The sequence below is a fragment of the Nothoprocta perdicaria genome, unplaced genomic scaffold (assembly GCF_003342845.1).
Source record: "Nothoprocta perdicaria isolate Ctin4 unplaced genomic scaffold, notPer1 scaffold_35, whole genome shotgun sequence".
In the NCBI taxonomy this organism is placed as follows: Eukaryota; Metazoa; Chordata; class Aves; order Tinamiformes; family Tinamidae; genus Nothoprocta; species Nothoprocta perdicaria.
In genome coordinates this window covers 2,166,667-2,190,918 of record NW_020455588.1, presented here as the reverse complement: position 1 = coordinate 2,190,918, position 24,252 = coordinate 2,166,667, and the positions used below count along the sequence as shown (strand labels likewise).

Below are 24,252 nucleotides of genomic sequence, written 5' to 3'. Positions count from 1 at the left end.
AAACAGGTAAATTAAAGGGGAGTTAAAGAATTTGTTGAACTATATACAAACTATAGCACTGTCATAGTATATGATTAACTCAGAAGCTGGTAGATTTTTTTCCCAAACATCTGAATAATTATATTAGCAATCAGTTCTGTGAAAAAAACAGAAAAAAATGTATATATATTTCAAAAGCTCCCAATATAACTCTAAGAGCTTAAAATTTGAACATTTTTTCCAATTATCATAATCAAAATATACTGCTTTCTTACTGAAGTCTCTCTACTGGCTGTCATATTTCATTAGCAATAATTATCCATATGGTGTGGAACTGAGAAATGGTTTTTGATATTTATAGGCTTTGCAGCTAAGTCAAAAAACTAAAACCATCAGCAGGGGAGCTGAGCTGGAATTCAAATAAGTGCATTTTGACAGTGTTTAGATACACGCATGTTTTATTAGAAAGGCATATTAAGCAGCAATTCTGCAAAACAGTGAATATTATCTTTAGTTTCAAAAGAGCCAGGAATGTGTAAACATAAGGATGGATTACATAGTAGAAAGCCATTATCCTTCTTCAGAAACATTCCTACATCACAGTCTTTAATCAATAAAATTGCCTGAAGAATTGCACACTGTACAACTGGGTGCAGTTGAGTTGCCATAGTCCTTGAAAATTTAAGTTATACTTTACATTTTTGATACTAAAACACATTTGAGAGAAAGGATAAAGAAAACTTAAAAGGCAAGATTTTCATGTAGACATGTATGGTTTTCACAGATTCCAAATTAAAGTTGTGCAATTCAAGTAATATCTGGAATGAAACTGAGGTCCACCTGAACAACATTAATCTCATTTACTCATGAAAGTGGGGGAATATCCCTTACCATAATCTTAAAGAATATAGACACTCTTTCTTTTCTTGTATGCCTGCATATTTAAGCTATATGCTCTACTTTCTGGTTTTCCTCAGGAGTATCTAGTGTCAAATGTTTCCAAACACTACTGTTATACCAGCTGGCTTCCTGTTCCACCCTGGAACATTAAGCGTATTGGTACTTCGTAAAATAACATGTCTAAAATAATATTGCATAGCAATTTCTATTCCAGAGCAATAAAATGTAGAGATCATCTATTCATCTGTGTCACTTGGTAGTACAGTAGAAGTTAAACAAGCTGTGAAATGCATTAACTACGAAGGACTAAGTTGTGAGTGCCTTCCTGCTCAAATTGCCAAAAGCACGAGCCAAGAAACAGGGCCAGGAGGGGTGGAATACAAAGGAAAATAAATTAAAACAAACAAACAAACAAAAAAAAAACCACAAGGCAAACAAACAAACCAGTGCAATTAAAGTCTCTCAAATAAAGACAGGAGCAACAAGAACCTTGTTTCTTAAGGTGCCAGGCTGAAATTCATTTGGTTAGCTCCTAAACTCAGCGATCTAGGTTGTTTTGTCTTCATCCAGAATGTGCAAAGAGATGAAGGATCCAGTAGCAATAAAATAAGTGTCCTAACTTATGTTTTACTAAGCAACTGAAACACTGGAACTCAAACTCCATTGCTTTTAGAATATTTCTACTGCATTTATATAGTTTTGATCAAAGAGTAATAAATTTCTCTGATTTACATTGTTACAAGCACAATCATGCAAGGTTTATAGCTTCCAGAAGCCCCCAAAAGGCAACTGCAATCACAACTCTGAAAACATGAAATGATTTCTGTCTTTTGATGTACAGCTAAGGGACTGAAAAGGAATCCATCTCACAGCCAAAGCTGAAAAAAGATCTCACAGCTCTGTTCTTGTGGTTTAGAAAAGGACTCTTAGGACAAGAGAAAAGCAGACGCACGCCACAAATTTAAGCACTCCATTCAGCTTCTCAGACTACCAAGGGATGCCAAACAACACGTTGAGTTGTGAAGTCTTCAAAGAAAAAAGGAAGGGTACCAACTAAAACAGCAGGCAAGCTAAAACAGCTGAGGGAGCCACGCTGCACAGAGCAGAGGAAGAGGCAGCATTAGACTGCTTTCAAGGGAGCAGTTGCCGTCCCCAACGTTTCCTATTAGATGACAACACAAACATAAAAAAGGCATGAAGAAATGAGAGCTAGAAGAGAGAAATGCTTTCCTCTAATATTATCAAAAAGTATGGGATACAATATGAAAAGATGGAGACAATATAAATAAAAACTTGGCAAATAGAAGTATTTGCTCTCATCATATTTTTCCAAATAAGATAGAGGGAAGCTCGAAAACAAACCTCACTATACACTGGAAGTAGACATAACCAAGTGGCGAATAACCTGGTATGCTGTCAAATTGTGAAATCCTCACATGCAAATCTCCATCTCAGAAGAAGTCTCAAAAATACTGATTTTTACAAGCAGGAATTATAAAGAAGAAAGATTGTTTATAAACATGCCTTTTTGCTATAAGTACCTGTTATAGATTCCTATCTAAGTCAGGATATACGGCTAGTTAGACATTTCACTTTGCTCATCAAACTTACGTTTGCAGAAGTATTTTATTTTTGTGCTGAGGTATATACCAAGCAGAACGGCATTATATAAGGACACATAATCTTTTCCTAATGAAATATTACAGCACCTCAGAAACAGTTTAGGAACAAAACTTTTTGTGCTATGTGTAAGCTACTCCCAAAATGACTGTCAAAATATGCCTACTTACAGTCTCACATACAAATTTACAAAGGCTTTTCAAATTTTTAATTTACCTTTATATAAGAAAGTGCATCAAACATTTCTTCAACCTGTTCTGAAGACTGAACAACAGAAGAGATTGGATGTGAAGAGTTCAAGGAATCCTTCATCATAGCCTTGAAAATCAGATTTAGGAAATCTTCATCCTAAAAAAGAAACATTTACAAGTATCTGAGAAGCTAGAACATACATGGCAAGAAAAATAAAAATTGTCTTTTTCCTCCTCTTAGAAGGACAGGCAGACTGCTGTATCAGATTAGTGGAAAAGGTTCAATGTTATTTTTTCATGTTAAAAAGTAAAGCCTGCAGTGAAATCACTAACTATAAGATGTGTGAATATTAGTAGTGGCTCATCAAATGACCCTAGTTACCAACTTCTATTTTTCCTTCTGGGATGAAGATATTTGAAGTTACTATGCTGCACATTTCATTGAGAAGTGACTGCGTAGAGTTGCTGCAGAGCAGGAATGCATCTTACTATGTTACAGGAACCAACACCTCCCAAAACACCACACATGAGCATATATGACAATCAAGATGCTCTTCAAAAGGTTAAGATTCTAAAGCTATTTTCTTTAAATGCAGAATTTCTGAGTGAACTTCTACTTTTAATAAAACACTTTTTGGCACCACCATGTGGTCAAATTAGACACCGGTCAAAGCAGCTTAACAGGCAGTTGAGAATGAAGTGCACACACACTGTTCATCTGCGTCCTTTTAAACTGAGGACTAATTTTGTGTTCTCCCCTTACTATCTGTACCCAATGAGAAGAACTACCCCCAACTATAACCCTACTTTCAGGCAGGCACCAACACAACAATAAATTTAGGCCACATGACAAACTTTTAGGATGCCCAGCTCAAAGCAAGAAACCAAGTTATCAGCCTGGGTCCCTTACACAGTAACTAGGGGGAGATAAGAGCCTACATGCTGAAAAGCTCTTAACAAGCAGCCAGGATGCTGAGAAGGGTCCAATTCAGCATGCAGGAAAGAGGCAGTATCACTTAGGCTTTTTATCTAGTGACTCTCTAAGGCAAGCCATATAAGCAGCCCTGGAAACAGAGCCTAGAAGTGTTCTCTCCTAGAGGAGTATCTTTATGCTAGGGGGAGAAGTGTGGTCTGTGCACTGCCCACTCCCTTTAGTCCCACCAATATTCCTTTCTCCGAGTTGCTTTACTACTCCTAACAGCAGATAGCCTCTCATGGAGATAAAAGACTATGTTTGAAGCCTTCAGATTATTCAGACTCTAAGAAGTCACTCTGTTCCCCAGTAAGTTCTTAACCCATCATTAGGTTATTACGTCAAAAATCTTCCTTTCCCTTCACCATGTTTATAAAGAGAAGCGTTGGGCGGGTTAGTGCTTTGTACTGTTCACGTAACTCAAAGCTATTAGAATCGACAGGCGACACCATAGCATGTTATTAGGTCAAGGTCCCGGTCTCTGAATCACCTAGAGGCCTAGACACAAATAAGAAGGCTGCTCCAGCATATTTGGTAATCTTTGGTGCTGCCTAAATCCACCAGGAAAAAATGAAAACTGAGAAACTTGGTCAGAAACACGCTTGAACTCGCAACACACAAAGCATAATTTGGTGCACAGACAGAGGTTTTAATGGACATTATTTTGCAGAGGAAATTTTAGCTATGTAACAAAGCAAGTCTGAACACACAACTACTATTGCATATTTCCAGTTACCACTTCCATAACAAATTTTAGAGAAAACACAAATTAAAACAATATTATTTGGAGTGCAAAAGTGCCAAAACAAAAGAAATAAAGCATAATTTAAATGGCCCACAAAGCAAGTTTCAATGCTAGTTCATAAGCATCAGTCCTTTGCTGTCAGTAATAAAAATTAGATCTTAATGAAGATGCAACTCTAGTTATATAAAGTACTTACTGAATGTAAGTCTGGAAAAACCTCCTCCATAGCAAAATACTCCATGAAAGTGGCAAATCCCTCATTCAGCCAAAGATCGTTCCACCACTCCATAGTTACTAGATTGCCGAACCACTATAACAGAGCAAAAACATAATCCTTTTCTCTCCACAAATAGCATATGTTCTCACTAAAATTGATGAAGTAACAAAATGAGCATAACGACACTCCATTCACCCCCAACTTTATACACGATGTCAAAGCTGTCGTGCCAAAGAAGAGTTTAGTGCAAACCACAGTAATGCTTTTGTACGAAAAGCTCAGTGCGCAGAGCAGCGCTCTGTCTTTTCTATGGGGATAATAGAGCATTTTGCACAGATAAACCAGGCACCACAGTCACTGTGAGGTTAGGAGGGGAATTAAAATGCAAGATGACTTAATTTGTCTGAAAAGTATTTAAATAATCCACTACCTGATGGGCCAGCTCATGAGCTATCACTGCAGTTATCAGCTTCTTATCTCTTGCTGAAGATGCTTGGTTGTCATACAAGAGTGTTGTTTCTCGGAAGGTGATCAAGCCCCAGTTTTCCATAGCACCTGCCTGAAAATCAGGAATAGCTACCAGATCTGGAAGAGAGTTAAAAGAGACTACAGTTATTGCTGGAAATTATTAATGAAAGCAATTCTGTATTTCAAGTTTACCTATTAGCCTACCTAAGCCCTATAACCCTTGGGTTTTATATCCTGTGACTCACTGTCAAACACAGAAGCTGCCCAGTAAATTTATGGCCATCTTTCTCTAGCAATACTAAAACAAACAACTTCAAAGCACTAGACAAACCCTGTCTAAAGATCTTGCATGCAGACAAGCAACCAAGAATTGCTGCTGACGACAGTGGTCTTAGCAGACTGTGTTTAAGAACTCTCCTGGACAGACACGAAGAGAAATCATGTTGCACATGACTGAAAGCGATTTTTGTACCCTCTTAGCCAAGCACATCATGTTTGAAAGGACGCCAAACTTTTCCTTTGATGATGTCATATACAAGTCTTTACAATGTGAGGTCAAAAAGCTCACTCTTTTCAAGCTTGGGAATCACTTGCCGCTGATGTCCAACCACTTAGTCAATTTTAAAAACAATTTTTGGGCAGCTTTATTTCAGATGTTTTATGATATCTGTCTTTTCAACACCGCTTAAAGGCAGGAAAATTCCCCAGTATTGTTAGAGTTCATAACAATTTCTTTTGTTGTTGTTGTTCTAAAATGAAAGTTCAGAAAGGCCTTACCTAACTTTTCAAGAGGATAGTTTATTAAGAAGTACTTTTGATAAAATTCCAGAAGCTTCACTGTTGTGTTTAGAGCATATCCAACTTGGTTTAGGTGTTGTGGTATGGCATAGACAGATACCTAGTACAATCAGGAGAGAAAAACAAAACAAGAAACCACTCGGTCACAAAATCTCTAGAAGAGAAAAAGGTAGAACTCACAGTAGAGGGGATCAAATTCTGGAGCACGCTTTTGGGACACATGTAATTTTAGTCATGGGTTATCAAGCCGTCTTTGAAGCTTGCTGCTACATACAGAATTAACTGGATAGTCACTATGTTAACTTAAGTGTAGGCAAGGACAGTGCAAGGCTCTCAGCTGTTCTATGACACTTTTAGGACAGTCCTCGGGAAGGGTTTTCACAAACGCATTCATCTACTTCCCCTTCCATGTGTCATTAACTGCTCCTCCCTGCAAACTTTAAACCTGAATTTGCAATTTTCAGCTTTTTTTTTTTTTTTTTTAAATCATCACTATATCACTAAAACCATCCAAAAGAAACTCGCTCAAGAGCTGATGATTTGCACCAAGTTAATCCATTCCCCCAAGGGAGAGGCTACACTAGATTCAGTGCAAGAAGCTTTCACAAAAATTTAGTAAGGTCTCTCTCTGTTCACACCAAGATAGCTACAAGAGTAAGAACTTTGATATGGCTTATAGATCTCTGCTCATTCACACTTAGCATGTCTTTTCAAACACAAGAAATGCTGAACTATTTTTTCTTTCCTTTTTTATTTTCTTCCCCTTTATATTTTCAGCTCATGGACAAATCGCAACAAAACTACAAAAACAAAACTAAAACTTGATTTGGCCCCTCTTGCTCAGCTGTGAATCGAGGAACAAACTATGTTTCAAGTGGAAGGATAGGGCGCCCTTTTTACTCCTGAGCAGAGCAGAACCAAGTGGATACCAGCAGAGATTTAATCTAGTGCTGCTGAATGTACAAAACCTTATCAGCTGCGAACTTTAAGCTCAAAAACAAACAAAAAAGCCACCTGGGTTCTTTTGGGGCCTGGAAAAAAAAATTCATTACATTGTGATCACAGAGCAACTTTACCCACTTCGAGTTTGAGCTTGCCATTGTGACACTCGTGACAAAAAGCTCATTTTACATGAACTGGTTAGTACAGATTCTTTGGTTCTGCAAACCACAAATTGGTGCAAGATGAGATTGCATCTCTAGCGAAACATCACTCTGTGCCTGCCCTCTTCTCAGTGTCCCCAGGCCTATTACCTGTTGTTGGCAGCCCAACGTGCCCTTTCCTGGGCTCCAGCTTGGCCTGCTGTGATCGTTCTTAGGCTTTCTCTCCTCAGGCTGCTAAGCACTCCTGTACTTGGCTAGATCCCTGGTGCTCGGGTGCCTTCCCTAGCTTGGCTAACTCTCAGAGGGTTCAGAAACCCTCTGTGATTCTTCTGGTCTTTTATTGCTTCTAGTGGTCAGAATGAAGGAGAAGCACATGCGAGAACCACCTTCCCTCAATAAGCATGCACCATTCCTACCACAACAGCTTATAGGCTTTACTCTGCCATAAAATACTTCTAAAATACCGACACAGAAACGCTAGCAATCCATGCAAGTTAGAGCTCACTACTAGGAGCACAGAAAAGCATACCACAAATACAGTTTCGCGCTCTCGGCAGTTACGAAACTTTTAGCACACTTGTTAATACTGTCCCTGGTAAAGGGCAGGATAAATAATTAAACACTTTCCTTTCTGGCAAGAGATGAATGGCAGCCACAAGGGTGGGTGGGGAGGAGAAAGGAATTTCTTCGGACAAGACTACATAAAGTCTTACTAAGCTATAATTAGAATTACTTTACTGAGCCAGAAGGAAAGTGTACTGTTAGAAACCCAGTATCTTTCCCTCTTTATGCTAGATTGAAGAGATTTAGACAGGCTATGATAGTGCTTTGCTAGCCCAGAAGATAACAATGCTCAGGGCTGCTGTTGCTGCTGAAAAGCCCTTCCTCTCCCTCTGTTAGTCCTGACCAGGTTGGCTCTTGCTAGGCAGGCAGCGACACTTCCCACTTCCCACCACAAAGGGGCAGTTCCTGCTACAGCCATGGAAATGGCTGCTCACATGAAACTCTCACACCTCTTGCAGGTAAGATTAAGGAAGATCTTTTAGTATTACCATATTATTTATTTACTGTAATTGCACATATTGCAGGAACTGCTCACTGACTCTGCAGACCAAAACCTTGCAAGTGACCACACTGAAACAAGACCCACGATTAGATTCAAGTCATGGGCAGGCAGGGGAAAAGGACACGCGCAATAATTAAATCATCATATTCAGGTGATTAAGCACAGATTTAAAGTTGGGCTGAATTTGCTCTACTTGGTGGGGAGGCTGGCGCTAATGTATGGATGTAGCTGGATGTAGCTAATGGACTTCTGAGGCAAAGAGGAGCATGTCTCCGGGTCCACTGGAACATGTCATAGAAAGCGGGTAGCGACATAAATGGCAGGGAGGCTCGTGGGGCAGAGCAGCCTGGAGAGGGCACCTGGAGGGGAACAAACCTACCAGAGTCCCATTTGTTTCCTTGCTGATGTTTTTCAGGTCTCCAACAATAAAGGCTACCAAGTAGGTGCTCATCTTCAAACTCACAAAAAACTCATCTTGAACAATTCCATTTGTCACAGGAGTAGTGGCTTTCTGCAGGTAAAAGGAACACAGTTTCTCTCTTGCAGGCAGCAGACATACAGGCGATCCGTGCGAGTTACACCATTACTTCACAAGCAGCTAGCAACCGCTAATAATCAAAACCCAAAGATGTTCTGCAAGATTGCTTATGATTCAACAGGACAGAAAAGACCCACAACCTTATCTGAATTACTCAGAGTTTAATAAATCAAGGAGAGCTGGAACATTTAAGCCTACTTTGCCCAATAGTACTTGTCAAGCTTTTATTATACAATATTACTAGACAACTGCATTACTGCAGAGAAATCTTGCACCTCTCAGTTCACATCTAGAGTCCCCCAACATAAAAGTCCCCCTACTCTTACAAGAATTTTATATACGAATCATTCATTCCCAGAAAGCAGTTTTTCTCAAATAAAAAGGCATGGGGAAAAAGAAAGCTATTTTTATTTTTAGACAAGGTCATTTTAGATCAAAATGAATCAACATTCAGCTGGCACACTGAGAGGGCAGACTTGCAGGTCTGAACAGACCAGTATAACTACCTAGCCTGGTCTCTATATACAAGCCAAATATCATCCTTTCTTTACACATGCACAGAACGTCAGTCCTTGAGCAAATCCCTACCCTGGATTTGCTGGGTCTTTATTACAGCATCTCCTTCACAAAGCAGAGATAACCCTTCTGCAGTGGCTGCAGTTAAGAGGTTTCCAAAGTCAATGATTCTCTTTAAGAGATAAAACCCTCCAACACTCGCATTCAAAGACTCATATCCTTTACTTCTAGCCTGAATTGAGCCGGCCACTGTACACTGCCATACTAGCTGTGTACGCAGCTAGTATAAAACCTGCTCCTGAGACTTACAGCCCACACAGGTATTTATAGCCTACGAGTAAGTTCACCCTTTAACCTTCTCATGGATAAACTAAAAAGCCTGATCTTCTTAAGTCTCTACATCCAGCATAGTGCTCCCAAGACCTGCAGCTGTTACAGGAGAACTTGTACTTCCCCCCCTTCTACCCCCACCAGAGCTCTAAGCATTTATTTTTAGAAGTGGGTCCATGCTAGTAATGATGTGGACAATGTTACACTTCAGCACAATACGATCCCTCTCATTCGCATCTGATATTTATTTCTTCACGCATCCAAAAACCAGCTCACTCCTGTTAGCTTCAGTATTCCAGTGGAAGACCGTGCCACCCACCCGAACACTCAATCCAGGCTAGGCCTAAAACGTAAGTAGTTGGCATGTACATGAGCACCTGCAAGATCAGGGATAAACATGAAACTAAATCATAAAAATATGTCAAAAAAGTTATATGTATAAAACAAGAGAACTCGCTGGTATAAGGAACGTACACATTAAAAAACACTCTTGTAGACACTCTAGTTTTTAATTCATTTTAAAAATTTTGTACAGTCACAAAAGCAATCCTCATGATTCCCAAGGGAGAACATGTTTTCTTGGATAACTGTAAAGAACCAAAGGCACCATTTTTGATTCCATTAACAGCCTCCATGTTTGTACACGTCATGAGTCAGCACAGCAAACGGGAAGAATTACATGGCATCAAATAATGAGGAGCCAGGGGGAGAGAAAACAACCAAGAGACTAAAAGTGTTTGGAGCATAAACAGGTAAGTGTAAGGTAATCATTTTTAATTTCTTGCTTATGCCTTAGAAAGAAGATTAGTTTATGTGTTCAGTATGCTCTTAATACTTCTTGGTAAGTTTTAATGTAATCCAACTTATTTCTTGAATCGAGAACTAGCATTCGATTCCCAGCACCAAATATGCAGCTTCATTCCTGTTAATGTCTTTTTTGATTTCTTCTTGGTTTCACAGCTGGAAGCTTTCCAAATCTTTATCAATCACACAAAGGAACAACCAATTTTTTAAATGCAAGGGGGAAGAGGAGGGAGGAAGAGAGCAGCTGATAATTCTTATGTGCTTTTAAACACTGTAAACAAAGAAAATGGAAGAACAGGACTCGAAGAGGATGGTCAGATAGCAAGACTAAATGCAACAGGACACTGAAGGCCGGGAAGGAAGGTGAAAGCTGCCCGACAGAAAAGACCAATGAAACCGGAGGGCACGAGGGATCTCAGTTTGAAGGAGGCGCAGCAGCTTCTGCCTACAGCACAAGCAGGTAGGTGAGCAGAAGAGATGCAGTCAGCAAGGCCAAAGGAGATCTATAGCTAATGCCAACGGTGCGACAAACAGTGGCAGGAATGAAAAAGCCAAGAGGAAGGCGTAGGAGGCATCACGTCATCCCAAGAGGAATTTATGACGCTGGAGCATCACACACCATTTGAAGAATGATCTATGTGTGGCACCATGCTGGAACCAAGGGAAGCAGCAGTTTTTCTTTCCAGTGCAGTTATACAGCTCAAGTGGCTAACAGGAAAAACTCATAATGCCAATGTATAAAACCACAAAAAAAGCGTAACACATCCCATTTTTCACCACAAAAACAGCTAACAAGATCCTATTTCCCAAATCTCCATTTGGGGATCACTTGCTACCACCCTGAGAACACTACTGCAAGAGCAACGCAGTGAACGATACTCTGCAGCAAGCAAAGCTCCACACTTCCATGTGAGCACATCCCACAGCGAGGGAGAGCAGAGATGCATTCGTGGTCCTGCAGCACAGGCAGCTCTCAACAGATTCTCCCCGTGTGATGACACCTTGCGGCATGTGTGTATGTCAAGTATAAAACAGCAGCTCCCTCTGAGAGCACCAACAGAGCTGCCAGCTGCTCTTTAACAGCCTTCCCAGCTGAGCAGGGCCAGTGAGGGTGGGGAGCAGCTCCTGCTCAGCCCTGAGCCCCCAGACACACGCTCGCTCTGTGGGACTGTGCAAAGCACAGCTCCTGGGAAGCTGCAGGAGTAAGGCAAATAGCAGTGTGCCTTTCCCAGGGTTAGTTTACATGTCCTTGTGCTGCAGGAGCCAGCTGGTTCCCAGCCAGCTAGATTAATGACAGGATGATCATCAGGCAGCTAGACAAGAAATTCACTGAAAAATAAATATAGAGTTGCCCTTTCAGGCACGCTTGTTGAAACAGTCCCCAAATTGAAGGTACAATTGCTGGCAACCCTGGGCCCAGGCTCCGAGTGGCCTCCCTGCAGCCTGCCTCGAGGAGGCTGCAGCAGAGGAGCCGCCTGCAGAGCCACAGGAAGCCGCGGGCTGAACTCGCCCGGCCGTGCCCGATGCCACCAGCCTGTGGCATCGCAGCACAGCTTCCCCACACGGCTTCTTCCTGCCCGCACAGGCTTGCACAAACACCTTGCGCAAAACAGCAGAAATCTGTGTGAGAACAGGCTGAGCAGAGAGGGAAGCTGATGGAGCAACTAGATTAAATGACCAAACAAAGCATTTCCCCAAGGCAGCAGGCTGTTAATTAACCCCAACCAATTTCCTCAGCTGGCCACTGCAGCTGAAGCAGAACTGATGGTGGTTTCTCCTTCCACTCCATCTGCCATTCATCCCCAGCCAAGCTGGCAGCCGAGGGGGTAGACGTTAAGGACGTACCAGATAATTCCATTTGACCTAGTAGAGACGAGAACTGCCACAGATCATCCTTGCACATTCTCTTTATAACCATGTCCACGAGCAGGAAAGGATACAGAAATACAAAGACTATGGTAGAAGCAAACTATGAAATGACTTTCTATGGAAGTTTATGCTACTGGTATGGTATAGCAGATTTTGGGAGGCAAATATTTCTTTCAGAGGAGCCATCATCTGCAGAAGGTATGCCTAAGTAAAGGGATAGACTTGTAGCCACTATTTGCAAATGGTTCATGCTTGCTTCCCCCACAAACTATGGTTTGCTTTCTGTAGAATAAAAAGCATGAACCTCTTTTACGAAAGCTGCCTCAGGCCACTCAATTCAGCTCCAGATGAAAGCAAGCTAGCACTCTGCCTTGTTTACATCATACTGGAGATTTGTCCAGCAAAGGCTGTATTGTAATTCTTTCAGTGAAAAAAGGAACAACAAATAAAACACTTCCAGAGCAGGAAACTAGTGTGAAAATAGTCCGTGACTACACTGGTTTTCAAAACCAGGACAGTTGCATTGGCACCTGAGCCTCAGACAACCTTGTGGGACCCTTGTACGCATGGTGTACATACATGTTCCACCAACTCCCAAATGTGCAGGTTTTTTTTTCCATTACTGGTCAGATTAATACTAGTATTAATGAGTTTCTACCGGATGATGATAAAGGTTGACAAGCTTTTGATGAGACCTCAGAGAGGGAACAGAAATGAGTTAGTCTTGTCTATGCATGTGAAGTGGGTTTCTATAAAGGCATATCTAAGGTTTAAAGGTCACCATAAAATAGATGCTCTCTTACAATATTTTGGCTGCAAGGATCTAGCTGATGGGACTTAAGACCCCTCATTCAAAAATTTGGGGGTTGAGTCCACATTCACCCCTATTTCCTTTTTCTGAGGCCTAAAAGCACATCCTTCCAGACCAAGCATTCCTCTCAGGGATTGTTCCTAGGGGACACATACTGTTGATAGATATATTCCAGCCTTCTGCACATGTACGATATCAAACACTGAAACCTCAAAACCATATCTTAAGGTTGTCTGAGACTGATGCAGGCAACAACAAAACCTCCTCAAAAACAGTGACACTTTCAGATGCAGCAGCAATCCCTCCTGCAGCCATTCAATTCTTCCTATAATATCATCTCTACGTTGTGCAGCTTTTAACAGCAATTAAACAGTTGCTTCCTCTAAAAAGCTATGTTATTTCAAGCCCTTGAGGAAAGGACAGCTTCTTCTACAAGTCATACAATTTACAGCTTACCTGCTCAAGTCAACCTGTTGGACACCATGGGAAAAAAAAAAAACCCACCCCACAATACAAAGCACTTTAAGAGATTACACAGACGATATCTCTAGTAAAAACCATTTACAAAGGTACCTTTGGCATATTTGACAGGGTGGAAAGTTGCTCATCTCTCTTGATCTTGATTAGAAAGGTAGCTTTAAATGCTGGTTCATCAAAGCATGGAAAAGCAGACCTTGCTGCCAGAGGCTCAAACTGAGTTGCTGCAAGCCACCTAACGAAAACAGCAGAGGAGAGCAAGTTAAAAAACATGAAATGGAGATATGTCATGTATGCACATACATGACATACATACAGACATGTATGTATGTACATACATATGTCTGTATGTTATCCAACACTGTGTTCCTACAAAAACCTGATATGGCAGAAGTTTGGTCTAGTTAGACTGTTTCATTAGGATCATAAACAAAAGATTTAAATCAACTGCTTATCTGAGCGTTTATCTGCTTGGCAGAGTTTTTGCTTTCTTAGCTTATACCTGGAACAGGACAAAACCACCACCAAAACATAAGCCAATCCGCTGCAAGCACCTCAGTAAGAATGAGCAAAACTTAAAGCAAACTGAAAACTTCACTTAGTAGGTGTGCACACAAAACGAATGTTTTGAAGCCCCAGGGAAAGGACGGACACAGGAAACCGCCTGCACCCAACCCCTGAGCTTCCCCCTGCGGCTGCTCCCTTGGTTCTGCCACCCCCGTCCCTGCTCCCTCTGGAGCAGGGGGCTGGTGCCAGGCTGTGGGGCACATCCGTGCCCTTCCCTGCCTTTGCTCCAGCAGCTCATCAGAGGAGCACATCACCTGTCTGCCAGAGGTGCACGCTCCCTCCATGCTGAGTATTTCAATATTAGCTAGCTGCAGAAATCAGCTCTTCCTAGAGAATCTTACAATGGAATTCTACAAGTCAAGCCTGGGAGCACAAAAAGCAGGTTGCCCAGTCTAATCTTATGAAGGACTAAGTAGCAAGAGAACTGCAGTTCCAAGTGCCTCCATTATTATTTCCTCTAAACCTATTTCTAAACCACCCACAAGTTTTTGTTGTTGGTTACCTCCTTCCCTCAACAGTTTTTCTTTTTGCTCCATGGAGAGCAAGAACTTATTCCAGATTTTCACACCAGTGCTTTTGCAGCTACAAGTTCTCCGAAAAGTTCTGAGCAGTTGCTGCCTATTAATAAACATTTCTCTCCATTTCTGCTTTTGTCTTCTCACTTTACTCGCTATACTTTTGCATAAACATATATAGGGCTCAACTTTTTTTTTTTTTTTTTTTTAAAAACACCCGCACCTGTCAATAGTGATTCCTCTTACCATTTGATACATGTTAATACTTTTGCTGCAATGCAAAGAAAAACTTTCAAAAAGAAAGACTAGTCCATAACACAGTCTTTTTCAGGTTGCAAAACCAACTTGATAGCTCAAGTTGAGCTCAAGTAGCTCAACTAAAACTTAACAAAAATAGATACACTTGTAATATCCTGTATTTCTAAAACCACTGACATTAAGCATGCAAAGCGCCTGAAAATAAAAAGGCGCAACCAAGGCAAAGGACATACTGGCAATAAATCCTCTTCAGATACCTTTTCTGCTTATTAAAAAAACACAAGTTAAAGGGCATACTACATCCTCTCCCGGAATAAAAGCAGGTTCTGCCTCACTGAAGGGGGAAGGAGAAAAAAAATGAATACTTGACCCACAACCCACCGACAGATCATCTTGTATCTCTGCTCAAGGATGCACATCCTCTCTCTACTACACTGAATACAAGGGTAGCAAACCTTAAAGATTCAGCTACAACAGGATTTGGAAAAAATATGGAAACAAAAAAAAAAAAAGAGGCATTTCAAATACTTCATATGCCTTTTGCCTTCTGAGCTCGTACTGCAAGTACTCTTACTGCACTCTTACTGTCATTTCTCTTCATATTTCATGGTAATGCATCTCTTGTAATGTTCGTGATAAGCTACTTAGCTCTGACAACATTTCATCGTGTGGTAATGCTCTTCTGATGTAATCTGCGCCCGTGATTCTTTATTAGCAGAACCATTCCCATGACAGCAAGGCAACCACCCTTGGCATTTTCGTTACGATGCCAGAGTACTGAGGCCATCAATGATTTCCCAAATGACAAAAGATTATTCCCAATCAACAGGCAGAGGCTAGAGTGTTCTACCGTATGCTCCGGAACAACCTTTTTGTAAGAGGCTTATTGAAGGCATTTTCTTCCTGAACAGCCACCTATGTGATGTCTGCACCTCAGACAGGCAGGTTCATGTTTATCAGACATGCACAAACCAAAGAGATGGGTAATCCTCCGACCCAGATTTCTTTCCTTAAATGCTTGATCCCTCAAAAAACAGCCCCCCAGATTATTCTCTAAGCACCAGCAGAAACACAAAGTAGAAACTTTCTTCCCTTTTATCTCAGTTACTGATCAATTTGTAACAAGATTATGTGCTACAGTTCCTCTGAATACACCAGTTGTTTCAGCAGCACCACTTGCTTCCAAATATGTGCAAACTTTTTCTGCACTTCAGCAGTATGTCACAGATGCCCTCAGTCTATTCATGGGGAGCTTTAAAGGCAAGCTCTAAGTAGATTTTAGAAGAGATATTTACATGCTGGTAGAAAAGTTCTCATTAGTAGTGCCTATTGAGAGGCCTGCTGAATCTAAAGCAAGGTTTGCTGTATTTTTATTTAAAAAGTAATAGCAATACTTATCCCTTACCCTCATACACCTTCCTTATGGTCATCTTTCATTGAGTAGCTTTTTTGGTTTATGTGATTGATTGATATATATATATATATTTTTTTTTAAAGATGAGCTATCACTGAGGGATCTAAATAAATATCTCAGCACAAATGAAAATGTATTAGTTCTCAATGGAGAGAAAAAGAAATTATCATCAATTTGTCCCCACTTCTGCTTTATTAAGGAATCTCTCTCTCTTAAAAAAAAAAAAAAAAAGTTAGCCACAACTCAGTTAATTGTCTTAACTCAGGAAAAATAAATAAAACACCAGTGTGATCCTCTCTCCAGAAGACAATTTCAAGCCTACATTGTCAATCTCTGAAAGGTCAGACTAGTGGTCATTAATATTAAATTCTGCTTTCCCTTTTCAGGGAACAAAAACCTACTTATTGACATTTTGGGCATTTCCACACATAATCTGGTAGCAGAACTTTGTACAACTGGTAACCCTTTTTTTCTTGCTTCTTTCTCAATGCCACATTCCTTCCCCTCTACTTTTTTTAAATTTTAGATCTTACCATTTTTTGGAACAAACTATTAAGTATTTCTAGACTTATTTTATTCAGCAGTTATTGAATAGACTCTTCTTGGCTATTCTCTTGTCTTTGTTCAGGAGCCTGAACTAGATCCAGACTACTTTCCAAACTCTCACTTTTTGGGTCTGTCTCTGTTCCTAGAAGGCCTGCGGACACTGTTATGTTTAACAAGGACACAAAGGATTTTAACTCTGTCATCAATCAGTCTATGGCCCCTCTTGGGGGAGCGCAGCAGTGGGGCCTAATCTCTTTATCCTCATTGGTAAGAAGCACTGATGCCCCACAGTCATCTCACCACCTACGAGCCACGAACATCTGCAAAGAAAATAAACCAACCGACCACGTCACCCAAAAAACTCTCTAACTACCAAAGCTATCTACAAGTACAGAAAAAACACACTACACTGACAAGGAGGCTACCATGCCTTAATGAGCTCACCTACAAAGGACAGTTTTTCAGGTAATGCCAACTTTAATCGTGCTTAACTTCTCCCTCCCTGATAGCTTTGCATGATCTTTGCATAGTGTCAACAGCACAGTGAAAAAGTTAAAGGATTTTCTGAAGTTCTAGTTTGTTGGAGATTGAAGATTCATTTAGAGACTGAACATTCAACTAAACCTCATCATCTCCTTCCAAACACAGTTACCAAAATCAGAGGCAACCTGCAGAAGCAACAGAAATGGAGACACATTTGTGGGCATACCTTTGCTTAGATTTCTCATCCTCATAAGAAATTTTGTAAAAACCATAGTAGGTATCTGATAAATTAGCAGAAAACTCCATGTTGAGGGTGTAATTCTGACCTACAAGGAGAGCTTCGGGAGCCATGACTGCAATCTGGTCATGCAGTGGATATTCCAGGAGTTCTACCGGCTTTGCTTGACTCCCTCCCGCTGAAGTAATGGTTGCCTTGGTGATATTAAGTCCTGAGCTGTGAAGCACGATCTTCCAAGTCACCTGGATGATGCTAACCACTATCTTCACAGAACCTGTGAATTTCAGAGTGGTCAGGTTCGGCTGCAAGTCAAGGTCGTAATGCAATGGCACTACATCAGTAGGAAGCCTAATTTTTGCCCATGGAAATAGTTTTCCATTAGTTGCCAAAGGGTAGATTAGTTCCATTGTATGATTTTTTTTATGGCAGCCTTCTTTGGTAAAGGTACATTTGGGAAGAAGATAAATCACCATTATGACTGAAACTGCAATCACAAGGACAACTGTGCAAACCACCATGGTCCTCGTAGAGGGCACCGAGCACGATCCATCTGGACTTTGCCTATAGCCAGCCATGTTATTCCGGAGACCCGAGCTTCTGTTCATGAAGGACATCCCCAGCAGTTTTGCTGATGATTCGTAATCCTCTTCATCATCATCCATCTCATGCTCTCCAAGGCCGCGCACCAAGAGCCGGGAGCTCCTGGGTTCATACTCCACCTCATCGGGTTCCAGGGGATGCAAGCAAGGCTCTTTCGCCAAATCGACCACATCAGGCTCTTCCTCAAACATGCTGTTTTCAATCATGTTTCTGGGCAATTGAATCCGATCTGCAACAGGAAAGAATGTATGTTACCTGATGAACAAAATTTGCCATAACGCCTCACAGATAACTGAATCAGAGCAGGAGAAACACTTAACAGCAAATCCTTTCAAGAGTTCTGCAATTTTCTCTCTCAAATTTGTTTTCAGAGAACATGCCTGTGCTTTTCTGCTTACTGCAGTTTTAGTTCAGTAAGATAGTATCTGTGCATTGCTGTACTTTAACACGTTTCCCTTGCACGTAGTGGCCACATCTCGCATCGTGGCTGGCATCAGCTACATCACTGTAGCTATTTTCCATCATGAAGACGGAAAATTCCCTATGTTGCAGGACAAACCAATACACTTTTAAAGGTGATCTAAATATGCTAGTTATTGTGTGGTTTTTTTTTTTTTTTTTTTATTAAAGAAGGCATGACAGATACACTAAGACATTTTTTTTCTGAATAAAAAGAAAAAAAATTCACTCAATTCCCAAAGAAAAAAGAAAATTTTTCTATTTTTCTATAAGCCTATTTTCTTATCCAAAGAGGGAAATATAAAAATTACAATTCTGATTGATCATCATTTAAGACATAGCTCACACAGCACTTACAGTACTTCCCTCAGACAAGGAGCAAGGCCTGTGCCAATCAAAGAAAAGTTTCATCTGTAAAATTTGTCTTTAACAGCTGAACAAGAGTTCCAATTCATCTCAATCTTAACAAGTATAAGATATTCCTCCTATTTCAAATGTAATTACATTTTAATCAAGTTTCTGATCATGTGAACTTTCAGCTAATCTGCTCACTGCAAAGTACAGAAAAATTAAAAACATTAGGGAAGAAGTATAGAGAGGGAGATGGCCCTGGATACCCAAAAGTAGACTACTTAAGAGCAAAAAGCTTATTTTTAATACTGAGCCCATACTCAGTGCACTGTAAAAAACAAAAGGGGGATTTTGATTGTTTTTTGTTAGGATATCACTGGGTTGTCTGCAGAAGAGCAAAATAACTGGAAGAAAAACACGCTCAATATGGAAGAAATTTCTTGCACGAAGATTCCCACTGCTAACTTTTTAGGCCCTTGTAATTTGTAAGTAATTTGTAATAGGGCTCTTCCAGGAGCTTCTTTCTAAGGCAGTGGACAAAAATTTCACCAAATTGCATGACTTCAAAAACAAAATAAACTTCCAGCATGAAAGCAGACAAAAAATAATCACATTAAGACCATTATCCACAGTCAATATTGTAATGAGAAAGATAAAAGTACCCTTTGATTTTAGGAAATACTGAGAAGCAATTAAGCAAAAATTAACAATGTAAGTTCCCATCCAATATTCAAAGTTAATATTTATATATAAAGCATTTAAATTATTAATAGTTTCAGAAATCTAACTATCTGTCTGGGTAGAGGCTGCAAGTCTGAGAAATGAGGATGCAAGTCTGGAAACAGACAAGCAGAAGAACAAAAGTAGGTTGGGGCTATGTGTGAAGTTTTGGTGTGGAAGAGACTGTTTTCTGATGGCACGTTTCTATATGACTGAAACTTTCAAAGATGCAAATAAAATAGATTCAAGAAAAGAGGCAAGGACTTCTTCATTTTTTTTTTTTTCCAAACCACATACACCAAACCTCCTCAGCATTTTCTTTAAAACTAGGATTTCCTGTTCAAAGGCCACAAACTCTGCAAACTTCAGGGTTGGTAGCTGTAACACTGAGGAGGAAGAAGCAAAGACCATGTTCCATCCGCTGTGCTTTTCTCTCTGTGAGATATCCCCGGATATTAAATTTCTGAAGATACGTTAGCCTGCCACTTCTTTCAGTGACAGAAAAAAACAACCCCAAACCCACACACTAATAAGTCCTACCCTCCCAGAAATCAGAAAGAGGTGTCCTGGCAAGACTCAGCAAGCAGCACAGAGATGGTTTAAAGCAGGGGGTTGACTGAGATGTGGATCTAGCTGCTCGCCCCTGCCCCCGTGTAATCATGCTGCTCTAGGGGTGACTAGGGCCACGGCACAATCCAGGTTGGAAAGGACTTAAGAAGGTGCTATCGCCCAACCTCCAGCCAAAGGGGCACGTGAAGGCGGCTGTCCTCTCAGCATTTTCCCACAGAGTGTTCACGTTCAGGCCCCCAGGCGCTGGTCGCAGGTGAGCGGCGCAGCACTTTTGTCTCAGCCTTGCAGCACGAGTATCAGACAGACCTGAGGCCTTGCACAGCAAGGAAATGCAGAGTAGGGACTTCCAGAGCAAAACTGATGGATAAACTAGTGGGAAGGGGAAAGACGTGCAAGGAAAGCTTTTCTACATTTCTCCTACCCAAGGAGAATTCATAGAGAATCCCCTCAACAACTTTCACGGTGGCTTCTTGTCCATTATCCTCTGGGCTGTTTGCTTTTCAAAACTCCTGGCTAACTTCACTCCCATTTGGCAGCAGACACCCAAATTCCTTAAAGGTCCCACCCCAATCCCACCCCAAAAGAATCAGCTGCCGGCAGGAGAAAGACACACAAGTCAACATCCGTAGGAAAGGCAGGTATTAAAACTCACATCTTAACCACTCCAAAAGGCAGCAGTCAATCAGTACAGAGCTCCAACCCCAGCCATGGCACCTGCTGCCTCATGGCCAGCGAAAGAGGTAGAAGACAGGGGAGGCACTGCAGAAGGAAGGAGGAGAAAGATAACAGGATGTAAGTCTGGCAAAAAGCAGGCTGCATCAGCACTGTTAGCACTGTTGCACACAAGACTTTTCTTTTTTTAATTAAGAATTTATCATCCATTTCTATTAAAGCAAACTACCTTAGTACTTTCAAAAACCTTTCAGAACTTGCTTGTGTATACTAACAAATGGGTCAAGTTGTTCCGGTCAAGGAGAACTATATGAAAATATGAAAAAGTTAAGACAAATGTAAGAATGAAAGTTAATTTCAAAGCAAATCAGTTTTAACACTGAGACATGCATGTCTACAGAACCGACTGTTTAAAGTGAATTTCTACACAACTGTTCGCAAAAACTGGAAAAAATGAAGGTCTTGATAATTGTGTACTGCCAAGAAAGTATCGCTTTGGGCTACCAGTTTGATCACAGGCTCTGAGGTCAGAACCTTACCCAAAATCGCAGGCATCACCCGCAGTACTTGCTCCCACTGGAGAGCATCCCAAGTACCAAAAGTTGGCTGGAGTTATTTATGCCAAGATAGGGATGCACACAAGTGTGTAAGTTAGGCTACTTTTTGGAGTGAAACCATGGCACAAATATGTAAAGCGTTTACACTCAGAAAAGCTCTGAATTTCTTTGCTTCCTACTGATTTACTGTGATCTGTATCATGATAGTGCGAGTCTTCAGCCATGGGGATTTAATTCTGAAGATCATTCAGTTAAAATCCATGAGCAGCTGCAGCAGGAGCCAAGAAGCCCACAGGAAAGGCATAAAAGGTTTTCTTAACTGAAGAAAGACAGGAGTAAAGTAGTAGCCTGAGAAATATGACCACAACCAGGCTACCTCAACATCTTCTTTCATACCAAGTACCATCACAGACAAGCATCCAAACTGCACGATATCTGCGCACTGAAAGCATGTTAATTTGGAGATTTGAGCAGGTTGATTCAGATAACAATGAAAGGGTCTAAAAAGCAGGAAAAATGAGTATAATTCTGAGACTTGGAACGTTGACCCAACAGAAAAGCCACTCCCAAGGCTACAGCGCAGCAGCACTCACAGAGCAAGTCGAAGAATCCATGGTCTACAGTTAGGAAAGCAATGAGCCGAATTCTTAACATACACTGCAAATATTCTGTCACCATGCCCAACAACTTAAACCCAAATTCTTACTAAACGACTGGCAAATCTGCCTAGTGAGAAGGTGAACAGAGAGGTAAAAAAATGGAGTTGAAGTAGTCCAGAGGGGCAGGCCAACCATTTCAGCAGCTAGAAAGTTAAAATACACCCACATGAAAGTGAATTTGCAAGATTTACCCTGTCATACACACCCACAAATTCTTCAGGGTACTTTCATAATCTGCAAATTAAAGATCTCTACCAACTTCATTCATACATGTTCTGTGCCACATCTAGTAGTGAGCAGTCCAAACACCCAAACTTACTATGGAAACAATCCTGGGGAGAGACATGAGGTTAAAAACTAAACAAGGTAGACAGCAATCCAGAAAGCCAGCCTTCCTATACTGTAAAGCTGAAGGAAGACAGACATCTTCCTGAAATACGTGCTTATGAACAACTTTCTTTAGATGAGCTTCATGCAAAACAAGTGTCTGAAAATGTCTCATTACTCCTCATTACAATACCCAGGGGACCATAAAAAGCCTGCTCTCTTGTCTTCTATGGAGAGGAGAAGCATCTTAGACATGAAATTTAGATGTTGCTCCCAAGAGGACAGGCCAGCACTACAACAAACCTGCTGTATGCACCACATCCTTGGTAACTGCCCTTCTCAACAGCACAGGCACATCCAGGTAGTAAAATTTAGTAGAGTGACTTAAGGCCCACAAAGCAGGGAACAATTACTCAGAACCAACCGAGTCCAAGTAGGGAACTTTTATTGCTCCTATAAAACACACAGCTTGCACTTTTTACACTCTTTTGCAAATCAGCCTCGTAAATTACAAAGCAACTTGACAACTTTACTCAAGCTCCACATATCACCCCAGTTGGAACCCTTGACCATGCAGGGGTGATTAGAGGGCCCTGCAAAGTTGCAAGGCCTTTGCAATGCTGCAAGTATTGATTCGTTTCCAAAGAGCTACATTCCCATTAAGAGAAGTTTTTCCCTGCAGTATAAGAGCCTCGGGCAACAACACACAATGCATCCCAATGCTTTATGTACAACACTGAAGTATGTGACAATGTTGTTTTTGGAATCCGTCACAAATAGTCTGTAGACTACAAAAAGTCATTATCTCTTTATTTTTCTGAGCCAGTATTTTCCTATAAAGCTAACAATAACTTTTTAATGCTAAGAGTACAGAGCTCTTCCTTGCAAAAGCAAGGCAAGTGATGCTTTGGCTCTCAGGAGTCCCATGTTTTGAGGTTCTATTTAAGAACTGACATCTCAAAGTCCTTACATGAATTTAATGATCTGTCTCTCAAATTCATGCCCATTTAAACTGTGTGCAGAAAATGCTCTGTTGCAATTGTGTTTTTCCAGCTTTCCATATTTTAATCAATTACAATAAAAAAAAAAAAAAATAACCACACACAACTGAAACCCAAGCTAACCCATAGGTCAAGCTAGCCAGGACCAACGGCTAGCTTGTCATTGCTTTTTGAAAAATTACATTATTTCTAAATAACAAGCTGGCATCATACAGTACTTTTACAAAATTAATAATTACAGAAACACACTCGGCATTTTGTAGCAACCAACCCCTACTGCAGACATGAAACACCTCTTAACCTGGAATAACCCATAAATCAATCCGCTATCGGGTAGTATTTTGTCCCAGACCAATAGATAAGCCACAACCCTAAGAGCAGACCAAGCACCCAAGAACTTGGAGAAGGATGGATCCCCCAAAACATCAACTACTACAGCTGCACTTAGATGCTGGTGGAGAGGGCAGGGAGTTGGTGCTGCCCAGAAACGGGGTCACTGCCCTGTGCCTGTGCCCTGTCTTCACCACCACTCCAAGCACAGCTAAGGGATGAAGCAGCAACTTGCTTTGTTATCTGCTGCTCAACTAACACGCTTTATGCAGAAGAAATACCACACGCCCCCATTCACCCTCACAGACACGGCACTGAGGAAGTGATGTGTATTCCAGGAAAATGTGTCAATTTAATAAAACTACACAGTTTAATCAATCTGGAGTATAATTGATTCAATACTCATCATCCTTCCTGTATTCTATTTTGACAGAGAGAAAAGAATAGCAGAATCATTTTTTTTCCTGCTGTGCTAGTAGCAAGAAGAAACTTCTAATCACCAACTATCTGATCCACTTGGATTAAAATGACATATATGTATTTCTCCATGGGACTCAAGGCAAGCAAAGCAGAATGCAGT

At 40.8% G+C, this 24,252-nt stretch overlaps 1 protein-coding gene across 4 annotated transcripts in view; it reads right to left on the bottom strand.

Moving 5' to 3' along the window:
* The window catches only part of LNPEP (leucyl and cystinyl aminopeptidase), a 56,222-nt gene that overhangs the window by 16,886 nt on the left and 15,084 nt on the right, over positions 1-24,252 (bottom strand). For 2 of the 4 annotated variants that reach the window (XM_026044120.1, XM_026044122.1), the window contains exons 1-8: positions 20,779-20,875; positions 17,415-18,255; positions 13,502-13,640; positions 8,440-8,571; positions 5,871-5,991; positions 5,056-5,210; positions 4,605-4,718; positions 2,716-2,847 (exon numbers count right to left, since the gene is read on the bottom strand). In XM_026044120.1, the coding sequence (XP_025899905.1) occupies positions 2,716-2,847; positions 4,605-4,718; positions 5,056-5,210; positions 5,871-5,991; positions 8,440-8,571; positions 13,502-13,640; positions 17,415-18,232 (1,611 nt within the window). In that variant the 5' untranslated portion in view covers positions 18,233-18,255; positions 20,779-20,875. Of the gene's footprint in view, positions 1-2,715; positions 2,848-4,604; positions 4,719-5,055; positions 5,211-5,870; positions 5,992-8,439; positions 8,572-13,501; positions 13,641-17,414; positions 18,256-20,778; positions 20,876-24,252 lie in introns of those variants that run through there. The other 2 variants (XM_026044121.1, XM_026044123.1) reach the window with 2 other exon arrangements.